Source organism: Geotrypetes seraphini, chromosome 10 (assembly GCF_902459505.1).
Source record: "Geotrypetes seraphini chromosome 10, aGeoSer1.1, whole genome shotgun sequence".
NCBI lineage: Eukaryota > Metazoa > Chordata > Amphibia > Gymnophiona > Dermophiidae > Geotrypetes > Geotrypetes seraphini.
This window is the reverse complement of record NC_047093.1, coordinates 75,492,170-75,504,875: the sequence shown is the minus strand read 5'-3', so window position 1 is coordinate 75,504,875 and position 12,706 is coordinate 75,492,170. Positions and strand designations below refer to the sequence as shown.

The 12,706-nt window shown below is 39.5% G+C and overlaps 1 protein-coding gene across 3 annotated transcripts in view; it reads right to left on the bottom strand.

The window, feature by feature from the left end:
• Positions 1-3,708: 3,708 nt before the first annotated feature.
• Positions 3,709-12,706, bottom strand: part of NR5A1 (nuclear receptor subfamily 5 group A member 1) — a 225,252-nt gene continuing 216,254 nt past the window's right edge. For 2 of the 3 annotated variants that reach the window (XM_033961132.1, XM_033961131.1), the window contains exon 7: positions 3,709-7,419. In XM_033961132.1, coding sequence (XP_033817023.1) covers positions 7,172-7,419 — 248 coding nt within the window. In that variant the 3' untranslated portion in view covers positions 3,709-7,171. The remainder of the gene's footprint in view (positions 7,420-12,706) is intronic. The other variant, XM_033961134.1, reaches the window with a different exon arrangement.

Here is a 12,706-nt window from a genome sequence, read left to right as displayed (position 1 = left end):
GATCTATTTGCATGCACTGCTTTCAATGCATTTTCATTGGGGAAATCCTGAAAACCCAACTGGATTCCGGCCCTTGAGGACTGGAGTTGCCCACCCCTGGGGTTAGACACTACTATCTGTCGTTTTCAATCATTTTAAAATGTCACCCCCACAGTATTTTTTCCCAGATAGTAAGTCATATGTATACCAAGTTTGGTTGAAATCTCTCCATGCATTTCAGAGTTATGCTGGAAAATCATCTCAGCGAGGCCAAAAACTATGGGATAGAGACAGTAATATCTGTCGTTTTTGAGAATTTTTACATGTCACCCCATTCCCACCCCCACAGTGTTTTTTTCCCAGCTAGTAAGTGATATGTATACCAAGTTTGGTTGAAATCTCTCAATGCATTTCAGGTTATGCTGGAACATACATACACACATCCGATTATATACTGTATATATAGATTTGGCCAATACAGAACAGTAGCTTATCACTCAGTTTTTTGGCACAAATTATAGAATCTCTCCCTTCCTCATACCAAAAATATTTCATATAATGGTGTCTTTAGCAAATCGGTAAATCATTCGCCAAACAATCATGTTGGTAAAGGAACTGGCCAGAAAGTTAAATACCCTTCATCCATGCTATACAGAAATGCTTCCATTTTACTACCAAATAAGGGCTCTTTTTTATTAAGCTGTGGTAGAGGTTTCTACTCTGACACTCCTAGAAATTCTAAGAGTGTCAGAGCAGTTACCTCGCCGGGCCACAGTAGAAACCTCTACTGTGGCTCAGTAAAACCCAGCGTAAATGTTATTTTCTTCTGTTTCCTTTCACCTGCTCATGGGATTCACTGCACCTTCAGCACAAGCATCCACCAAGGAGGGAAGAAATACAGTCAAACCTTGGTTTGCGAGCATAATTTGTTCCAGAAGCATGTTTGTAATCCAAAACACTCATATAATAAGGTGAATTTCCCCATAGGAAACAATGGAAACTCAGACGATTTGTTCCACATCCTAAAAAGTTTAATACAAAATACTATACTTGTATTGCAAGACCTCGCTCAGTTAGAACAGTCACTACACTCCTGCAGTGTCAGAGACAGAAGAACCATCGGCTCAGTTGTGATGTGACGCTTGTATACTGTATGTACTTGTATTGCAATTTAGGGAATACTAGCCTTAAAAAAACCTATGTAAAGTTCAACGGGTGACACATGTTGGTGTAACTATCCCTGTAAGAGAGCGAGACCGTACAGCTAAGTACTTTCAGTACATAAATATTAAGTAAATGAAAGTAAATAATTGAAAACATTATATAAATAGATCCAATGACGAGTTGGTGCATAAAGCCACATACTATGAGATTCATTTGAATGTGTACAGTGAAAGATTAGAGAAACTGGGCCTCTTCTCCCTCGAACAGAGGAGATTGAGAGGGGACATGATCGAAACATTCAAGGTACTGAAGGGGATAGACTTAGTAGATAAGGACAGGTTGTTCACCCTCTCCAAGGTAGGGAGAACAAGAGGGCACTCTCTAAAGTTGAAAGGGGATAGATTCCATACGAACGTAAGAAAGTTCTTCTTCACTCAGAGAGTGTCAGAGAGGAAAACACCCTCCAGGGATTCAAGACAAAGTTAGACAAGTTCCTGTGAAATAAGTACATACGCTGGTAGGGCTGGTCTCAGTTAGGGCGCTGGTCTTTGACCAGATGGCCGCCGGGTGAGCGGACTGCTGGGCATGATGGACCACTGGTCTGACCCAGCAATGGCAATTTTTATGTTCTTATGTGTGGTGAGGATCTGGGAGACTGTTATTGATGATAATAAGGAGTAGGATGAATGTGTGATGACATCAAGCATTTCTACGTGGGTTATAAACATTGCCCTTATTAAAGTTTATGATTTAAGAGTTAGAGTCACCAGCCAATTAATTATAGAATAAGGGCATTCATTCTTAAATTTAGGAGTGTCACAAACATTTCCATAGATTACTCCTGACCCTATCACCACTTAACTTCATCCTATGCCCTATGCTTCCTTTCAAATGAAGGAAACTCTTCTCATGCACATTTATGCCACGTAGGTATGGACATAAGTTCTATCCCATAAACTGTACCTAAATTTACATGCAGCTTATAGAATAACACTTTTTTCAGCTGAATTTTTGGCACCATATAAAGAATTTAGCCTTTTGTACATACTTAGATGACATATAAAGCATGATGACCACCTTTGCCCTATTTACACATGGCGTGGTATTTGCTATTTTTTCTTCCTTTAGCATACCTTGATTTGTGCATTCACTGTTGTTTTATGGAGAGCTTTAAATTGCATATCAGTTGCTGATACTGAAAGTAATATATGCACTGTGCCTTAGCTTCTTACAGTTCAAAAGGGTCATGGTACTGACATCCACAAAATGTTTTTTAGAACATTAATTAAGGATACTCCCTGCACAAGCTTAGTTCATGCCAATGTCATAACATTTTCTCCAGCATAATATCTGATACTCACGTGCAGAATCAAAACCAGAAATGTCAACAATATCACTCGAAGACCACCTACTGTTTTCATAGTTTCCACCTTTGATATCCACTGAAGCAAAGGACATGCAAAAACTTCAAGGTCAAACTCAAAACAGATGAGTCTCAGCCTGGTTTAGGTTCAATAGATTGCCTCTCGGATTCAGTGGGGAAATTTGGTGAGATTTGCCCTAGTAAATAAAGAAAAATCTGAACTAATTCATTGCAGATTTACAAGCAATTGCAACAAACTTCTTTGCCCTGGTCCCTGCAAATTGGGCAGATCTGTTCAATCTCTGGAGGCTGATTTTTGATTCAAGGAATCAACATTTGAGTTATTTAGTATGGGGAGAGGGTCAATATTTGCCGAGCAAACTGAATGTACAACCTTTTTATGGGTTCACTGATTCAGTACTCAAACTGGGAAATTATTATGGACATATTGAATGCCTCTTGGTCACAGTTTCACATATTACAACCTGCCTTTGCCCCTTCAAAATAAATTAAAAAGGTAAGACCTGTCAGTTTATTTTATATAAGCTATTGGACTTACTATAACAGGTTTATGGAAATACAAAGATTGTACAAAAAGGATTCAAAGGGGACCCAATTTATGAAGAATATTCTTTACTTATGTGGGGGAAGAAATCTTTGATAAGCCTCGGTAAGGCATAATCAGAGCTGAATTTAGTAATAATAGAAGATTTATGTGCAATAGGCTAGGCTTCTCCCTTTCTTTAAGTAAGTGACAAACTGCATTCTCCTAAACACAAGAGAGTAACTATTGAATAACCTATTTTTCAAGACACAGACTCATTAGAGCTGGAAATTTGCATTAGCGGGAGGGATATTGTCTTCCTCACTAGCAGTTACTAAAGAGGACAGACATAGTATGTGCTGCTCTACAAAACATATATATTACAGTCCTTATGGCAGATTATGTTATCAAGCTCCTTTTGCTTTAGAAATGCTAGGAGTATTTTTAGATAATTTGCTTACAGGTGAAAGAAAATCCAAACCACTGTTTTACCCCAATCCATAATCTGTGTGTGCATTAAGATATGCCTAGCTCAGCTTGATGATAGAAGCATTGCTCTTGAAAACAATTCACAGGTGGGTTCAGTTAGTCTAACAAAATTTTATCTACAACTCATTTGTTGGTTTTTATTTTCTGTGCATCCAAGAGGACTAAGATAGTAGATAGAATTCTTTATTGTGCCAGATTCAATTTTTACATTCATGCCAATCAAAAAGAGGTGGGTTACTTGTCACTTTTACCCATATGCATCAGATACAGTCAGCATTTTTCTGATTCTTTGACACGGCACCCACATTCATACACCGCTTGGGCACATGAGTGTACAGAATACTGTCACTTTCACAGGCACATCCTGTAGGCAGTCAGTCGGCCCTGACGACTCTCCTCCTCGCCGGCATCTCTTCTCCTCTCCCCGTACCTCCCCTCCTCCAGGATCCCCCACCGAAGTGTCAGGTTCAGGATCGCGGCCAGATGGGCCTCTGTACATGCATGGATGCTGACATGATGACATCACGCATGCATGTGACATCATCACATCGACATCCGCGCACTTCTGGGTGCCTTCCGGCTGGGGCACTGGGTTTAGTGTGCTGCCAGCCGAAAGGTTTGCGGGACACTGCCGTAGAGAGAAGGAGCGGCCTTGGCCTATGACTCAGCACCTGCTCTGAACCATAATTTTTAGTTCTCCGATAGTTGCGGCAGTGAGTGTTTTGCTGCCCCACTGCCAGCATTGCTCTTGGATTTTCAATGACAGGCCCTGTATGGGCTTTGGCACTGACTATCCATTCTTTTGAGAAATAGTCCAGAGTTTGTTAGCTATAGTTTAACGCTAAAAATGCAAAGTCATATACTTGGGCTGCAACAACCAAAGAGACTGGTATAATAAAACAAAGGCACAGTTTTTCTATGTAGAAAACTAGGACAGGTTCTAGGGAGTGATTGAATACAATGATCTTAAGGTGCTTAAAAAGGTAGCTAAGGTGGCAGCAAAAGTGAGAAGGATGTTTGGGTGCATAGGAGACATAATGGTGGGGGTGGGGTGAGTGTCAAGTGGTGATATTGTCTATGTTTAAGTTTCTGGTGATAATTAATTTTGGAGTACTATGTGCAACGCTGGAGGATGAACCCTCAAAAGGATATCAATTATCGTAGATGGAATCAGCCCAGAGGGCACCTACTAAAATGATCAATGGCCTTAGTTATTTAAAAAAAAAAAAAAAAAAAAAAATTAAGGATAGACTTAAAAGATCTAAATGTGTATAGTTTGGAAAAAGGCAAGAGAAGGGAGCTACAATAGAGATTTAAATACTCCAAAGGTGTAAATACACAGGAGATTGGTCTAGAAACTCTAGAAGGAGAGGGTCATAGGATGAGGTGAAAGGAGATCGACTCAGGAGTAATCTAAGGAAATATTTCTTTATGGGATGAGTAAGATAGTGGAGATAGTACTGGTAATGACATTGTGGATAGGCAGATTAGATTGGCTGTTATGGTCCTTTTCTGCCATCATTCCCTATAACAGGGGTAGGCAATTCAGGTCCTCGAGAGCCGGAGCCAGGTTAGGTTTTCGGGATATCCACAATAAATATGCATGAGATAGATTTGCATCTTAAGGAGGCAGTGCATGCAAATCCTTCTCATACATATTCATTGTGGATATCCTGAAAATCTGACCTGGCTCTTGAGGACTGGAATTGCCTACTCCTGCCCTATAACATGAGAAATGGTAAGGTACTGCACATATTCACTCCCAAACTGGTACAGTGCCTCTTGTTATAGAGCAATTTCATGGCCAAATGCATGAACATTACAAATACCCTTTACTCTGTGTTTCTTACTGTGATCCTTGCACCACCTCTTCAGTGACAAATGTGTGATTGCATATTACATAAGCGGATCAAAAGGCCACCACAAACACAGTCTGGGAACAAACGCTGCCAAGATGTGACATGTTTTACTAAAGAAATATTAACATTTAACCTCCAACTTTCACTCGAGACACATTTCACGACCGCACTGTGGTTCAAAACAACAAACCTTCACATTAATATTCTGGAAGTCAACATAGTGACCTCACACATAAACATGTCTGGGTAGAAGGGAGGAGTGGAAACGCTTGAGCCACAGGGCAGATTAAGAAGGCCATGGTATCAATAAAGATTTTCCAAGTAGCTGGACTCCAGGAATGTATTTACCTTCCTCAAAACATCCGCTTTCTGTTCTTTGTATTCTTTATATAGACATCTTTCTTCTTTCTTGTTCAACAATTAAATTTCTCATATCTTTACAGTTTGGTAAGTTAAAGCTGAGCACGCTCTATTGCAGCCTTATGTCCATTTTGGAAAGTTCAACACCCTTGTCGGGTTGATTCAGGGCGGTAAAAGAATAGATAAGTGTCAAGTTGTATAAAAAACCCCACCCTGAGCTACTGAAATTCAGAGGGCATGGAGGAAAGAGTTAAATAAGCTAACACTTTACAAACTGCAAATGGCGACTTAGAACATAAGTACATAAGACTTGTCGTACTGGGACAGACCAAAGGTCCATCAAGCCCAGTATCCTGTTTCCAACACTGGCCAACCCAGGTCCTAAGTACCTGGCAAGATCCCAAGGAGTAAGACTTTCCCTCCACAGTCAAATGGATCCCTCAGAGGAAAAGCAAGGATGATAAAGTTTTCTTTTGTTCACAGTGTAAATGATATTAAACAGATTAGAATAAACACAGAGGTTGCCTAGTAGCCAAGTGGTGAAGGAGAACTTCAGAGATCAGTTGGAGTTTATAGCATTACAACAGGAAGTAAAGCAGATTGAGTAGGTAGGCCTTACACACCTTGTCTGCCATCATAGTCTGTCTCTATTGGAAAAAACATAGGAGGCAATATTCAACCCACAGAGGTCAACAGTTTGGCTAATGCTAACTGCCACAGGCTGAATTAGACCCGAATATTAAATGCTAGCATCTATGGGTACCAACCCTGAATATCTGGGTATTTTGCAGCACTGGATATTATGCCATACTCAGATAACTAACTGGGAATAGTTTGGACAGCATTATATGTGGTCCAACGTACCCAGTTAGTTACTCAAGCACTGAATATCTAGGGTGTTCTGATCACTTTGGGTTCCCCATCCCCCAACTCCACCTCTAGGCTGCCCTGGAATTAGCCAAATAGTGCCATGACTATCATTGCTAATATTCAGTGGCACTATCTGGTTAAGTGCTCCTCCTGCCAATTTACATCATGTGAATATCGACCCCGCAGAGTTTTACCATTGTGGGAGTTATTTTTCGATCTAGTATATTGCCAATCTAGTATATATTGTTACCAGTAAAGTTGCTATCATGTGGACAGATTACAAACCAAAGGCATGAAAATAATGCAGACATATTTAAAGATCAGTATATATATAACATAGTCATCTCAGAGCAGTAAAATCAGTTATATTAAAATAAATCATCTGAAACTTTTCAATAGTACAGGTTAAATACAACACAGAGAAAACTCTTTCATGGATGGGCAGCCATAATAAACCATCTTATAAATCTGTAAGAGTTCGCATAGGCGATGCTCTATGTCTCTAACAAGCTATATTAAGGGAGTCAATGGTTTGTGCTCCATTCACGCACGTTTAGCATGAAGCATTTCAATGAGCAGGTTATTACATGGCACCTCCCCACTCAGATGCTTTTGGTACAGGTACTCCTCTGCTTGCATACTGATGGAACGGACATCTGTCAGCCTCAACAAGAGTTGCCGGAACTTGTCCACACAGTGAGGGTAGTGGCACATGGTGTATTCAAGAAGGGCTGCATTGATTTTCTCCTGAGCGCTCTTAGCTAAATTGTGATTTTCAAGAAATTTCACATCTGAAATGAAAGAAAGTTTTATATTATGTGAGTATCAGTTCAACATTAACACATCTAGAGCAAGAAGATTCAAATTGACACCATTCTATATATTGTTAATGGTGCCAAAAGTAGAAGTTCTCTTTCTCCAGGATATAAGGATGCAAGATATATTTTCTTGCTTCTCTCCATCAAGTCAGGGAGGGAGCATAAGAACTCTTGATAGGAACACAATATTTGGTTGCAATTGACCTGTTTTACCTCAGGCATAAATCTGTTAAGTTAAACCAGAGAAATGGTATGATCCTTCCAACAGTAAATGTACCAGGATCCTAGACAGCATTCTAGGTACTTCCAAGGGCAGAAAGAGTCACCACATGTAAGTATGCCTGAGGAGTTAGGAAGACATTTGAGAGTCTCCAGTTTTAGTGGGTCTATGGACATTTGCAAAATTTGGTTGGAAGAACATGGAACATGGGTATTGATTAAGCATGGGTTTTATAAGAACCATAGAAAAAGATGATAGACCTGGTGTAGTATCTTAGCTAAGACCATAGCCTAGTAAGGCGGCACAGAAGACACTAGGCCAGCCTTGCACACAGCCCATGTGAATTGCCACAGCATCAGATGCATAAGGAGGAATCAAGTTGAAGCAGTGAGTTAAGGCACAAAGGCATTGTTCCAGGATTCTGTAGTGAGAGGCAAATTCTGTAGTAATTTCTATAGCTATAGAAATCATGATTAACTGGGGGCCAAAACCAAAGTGATTGTGGGTGTAAAAGATTTAACTGGTGAGCATTCAGATCCTCTCTCAATCTCTCATTGCACATCTATATTTCTAGTTCTTTCTTTAGAAAAGCAAAATCTCATTTGGCCAACATCATTATTTTTCATGCTTTTCACCTATATAAAAGGTTCTTCTACTTCAATGTATTTTGACAGAAGGTTGGCCCATCTTTTCTATCACCTGCATCTCTTAAACCTTCTTAATTTCTACACATTGGTGGATCCAGAGACTGAAAATTTGTTCATATAGTTATTATTGTTTACATACAAACTTTCAATTCAAAATTTGTTATTTTTGGTCTAGACTCATTGCTACTTGTGTTCACATTCAAAGGAAGGATGGAGACAGTCCTAAAGTAATTGATTTCACTTCAGGGCACTGTTTCATTCCTAGATTAGCAAGGCTTCTGATATTCTCGATGAAGGAATCAGTACCAGAATTCAGCTTGAACACAACCAAAAGTAAATTAACATTCAGGCCCTGATTCTAGCACAGGTGCTTTAAATTATGAGGTGGCAGGCATCCTACTACCATCTAACTTAATTGTTTTAATTTAACAGGAATTGACCACGTCATTTAACACCAATTAAAAGCTGATTTTTTTAAAAATGGAGGAACCTAAGATCACCTCCAAAATAGCCGTCATTCTCCCATCTATGGAGGCACTTTACGAAATCTAATGCCACTGTAGGCATGGCTAATGCTGGATGAGGTGTTGTTGCAAGTATCAAGCTAAAGATAAATGCATGATTACAAAACAAAAATATTTAAAACGAAGAAAAATTGAAAACACATGGGTGTACTATAAAAAAAAATAAAAAAAGTAAAACATAAATTCAGTTCACTTCAGTGTTTGGATCTACGATGATTCCAGCCAGCCGAAGTTACACCACTTTGCAGGCATTCTGAGGACCCAGCTGAAGTCGAACCAACAGTTGCACTGATATTTTAGAAGGTGGAATTGCTTGCATTGATTGAGTAATGGTAGAAGTGGCATTAGGCATTGTAAAGTGCATTTGTAACCGTGATTCTCGCAAAAGGTAGGCATCGTAAATATAGGCCTTTAAAACCCTGGCCTACATTTCTGGCACCTATCCTTCACGAAGCCACGATTCTAGAAACGGCACAGGTGTGTGATGGACATGCGATTGGCAGCCGTTTTTTTAGGCGGCTGCTGGCAATGGCACTGTTTATAGAATCCAGCTCTCCATGAAAAGTCAAAGCTTTGGAACTCATTACCAGAGGATTTGGTAACAGCGGTTAGCACATCTGAGTTTAAAAAAGGTTAGACAAGTTCCTGGGAGAAAAGTCCATAGTTTTCTATTCAGATAGAAATGGGGAAAGCCACTGCTGCCTCTGGGACTGGTTATATGGAAACTTGGAATTATTTGGGATTCTGCCAGGTATTTGTGTCAAGAACTGGTCACTGCTGAAAGCAGGAAACTGGGCTAGATAGACCATTGGCCTGCCCTAGTATGTCTAGCCTTATGTTCATATGTAACAATGGATTAATTTACCAGTATGACCAGAATTCAGGCTTTTTATTCCAGAACTGAACATTGGCCTAATTAATCCAGGAATAGGAAGCTTTCGTTCAAAATCAGCTCAAATATTTTATGTTATTTATTAGGATTTATTTATCTCCTTTTTGAAGAAGTTTACTAAAGGTGGTGTACAGCAAATATAATATGGCCATAGGCAATGAAAATAAAACCCAAAGAGTAGCAAAAGTCCATGCTACCAATCCAGGGCAAGCAGTGGCTTCCCCCATGTCTGTCTCAATAACAGACTATGGACTTTTCCTCCAAACCTTTCTTAAAACCAGCTACGCTATTCGCCCTGACCATAACCTCTGGCAACGCGTTCCAGAGCTTAACTATTCTCTGAGTGGAAAAAAAAAAATATTTCCTCCTAAATAGTTTTTAAACCAATAGGAGGAAATATTTTTTCACTCAGAGAATAGTTAAGCTCTGGAACGCATTGCCAGAGGTTGTGGTAAGAGCATAGCTGGTTTTAAGAAAGGTTTAGACAATTTTCCTATTTCTCCTACTGTAAACCACGTCGAGCTCTACGAACGTGGAGATGATGCGGTATACAAACCTAAGGATTAGATTAGATTAGTCTGTTATTGAGAAAGACATGAGGGAAGCCACTGTTTGCCCTGGATCAGTAGCATGGAATGTTGCTACTCTTTGGGTTTTTGCCAGGTACTAGTGACCTGGATTGGCCACCATGAGGACGAGCTACTGGGCTAGATGGACCATTGGTCTGACCCAGTAAGGCTATTTTTATGTTCTTATGTACATAAATATAACTATTTACACAAGAGTACACATGATGACATAGTACACTACTTACAATGTTAACACAATACACATTAAAATATCTTAGTAGACAGCATAGATTTGGTAAAGGTGCACGTTGCTAATTCAACCATTACAAAGCAGGATAACTAACAGGCAGTCTCAGCAGAGAAACAAATAGAACGGATGTGAAAAACAAATTAGCTGCTATCCTCTAAACGATTCTTCTACAAGAGGGAATTAATCGTGTTTTTCCACTACTCAGGTCCCCTAGATTCAAGTTTAGGAATCCAGCATCTTTTACAAGCAATGAATTTGCTAGGAAATATGTGTTAAAAGAAATAAAAGGGCTCCTTTTACGAAGCCACGTTAGCGGTTTAGCGCACGCAGCTTTTTGGCGCGCGCTAAACCCGCGCTACACGGCTAGAACTAACGCCAGCTCAATGCTGGCGTTAGCGTTTAGCACGGACGGCAGTTTAGCGCGCATTAAAACGCTAACGCGGCTTCGTCAAAGGAGCCCAAAATGCGGGAAAAAAATTGCACAGGAACTGAAAACAGGTTCTAACAGTCTGCGGCACTTTCTAATACTAAAGCAATTCTACAACCAGATTATAATTCTCAATACATTCTCTGCATGGTATTTCAGCAGCGATAAGACTTATCTTTATCAGCGTAAGGTTGCGATTGATGTTATACAACCAAAAAAATTGTTACATTGATAAATGGCAAAATTATAGCCCAGGTTGGATCAACAATAGCCAGATCTGCTTGATGAACTCACTAGGTTCTCAAAAAGACCCTATTCACTGTTTAATTGAATATTTGAATACACTTTATATTCTTACAAAGAATAAAGAATATTGTGCAAACAACATTGACTCACTTCATTTAGCGACACACAAGCAGTTGTAAAGATTCCCTCCTGTGACAAAGCAGCCTACCACACATACAGACATGCTGGGATTATTTCTGTGCCTTCAAGTATTCTCGTTATTCAGAGCCCCTTTTGTTTGGGAGAAGCTGTTGATAAATTGCAAAACGCTTAAGGGAATGTGGGCTATAAAAGCCTTCTCTCCCCCTTCTCCCCCCGACCTCCCCAAACAGTAGCTTCTTCATGAATGGAAGTCATGAAATCAGAATAATAGGTCAATCCATTAAGGCTCTATTAGGGCCTCCTGTAGAACAAAAGTAACCTGTGCCATCTTCATAAATATTGCTATTTTGAGGTGCTCTAATTTTAATTAAAACCCTTTACCTGCTCAGGAAAGAAATCTATTTAGAACACAGATAGAAAGCTCTTTTATGCATGCATTTTCTTCCATTGTGTTGAGCCAAAGTGATAAATGTGGAAATTCTCCTGCTAAAGGCAATTACATCCTACATATAATATGGAATCCAGTTCTGCACAGCTGAGCCTATGACTAGATATTACTTCAAGTGACATTCTTATTATGGATAATAGAGAAGAGTTGCCGACATGAGCAAAAACAGCACAAATATATAAAAGACAGTCTATCATCTGCTCCTTCCACACACATATACACCCTCCCCCCCTTCCTCAAAAACATTTCAGTGAAGATGGAGGAGAAATTGAATTTGTCATGCACCTGATTAAGTGATACCTCTTTCAGTAATCCAGGTGAGAGGTTTTTTTTTAAACGTGATGAAATAATGTGAGTTTAAAAAATTTCAAGGTAGAAAAAGAAGAAAAAATTTAAAAAGCAGCCTTCCCAAAGAAGTTGATGGTTCCTTAGCTGGAAGGTGAACTAACTATCATTTCATTTATATTCCATTAATAAATTAGGGAAGATCAACAATTTCAACTGATCCGTGGTATAGCTTTGGTATCTCAATATTCACACGTTCAGTAGCCCTATTGTAGCCAATAGTCATTGAGTAAACAGAGATCATACCAGGCAACACATGTACAGTTCTTTTACAGCCAACCACTGCATTGGGTATATCATACCCATCTCCTCTCTTGGTACTGCTAAAGAAACTAGAGTGTGTTTAATGTCTCCAACGTGTAAACTCAGCCTCACTCACTGCAAGAATATCTCATTTTTGAAGAGTCATTTGTTTGACTTTGGTGTACACTATTTAAAAAGTTCTACCTAGGAGCAGGTGTGTGTAAACTTAAGGATTTTTATTTTGTTGTGCAATGGGAGGGAAAGAGGCAAGAGCAAGGAAGTAATGATACGTCTGTAATAGATAGGAA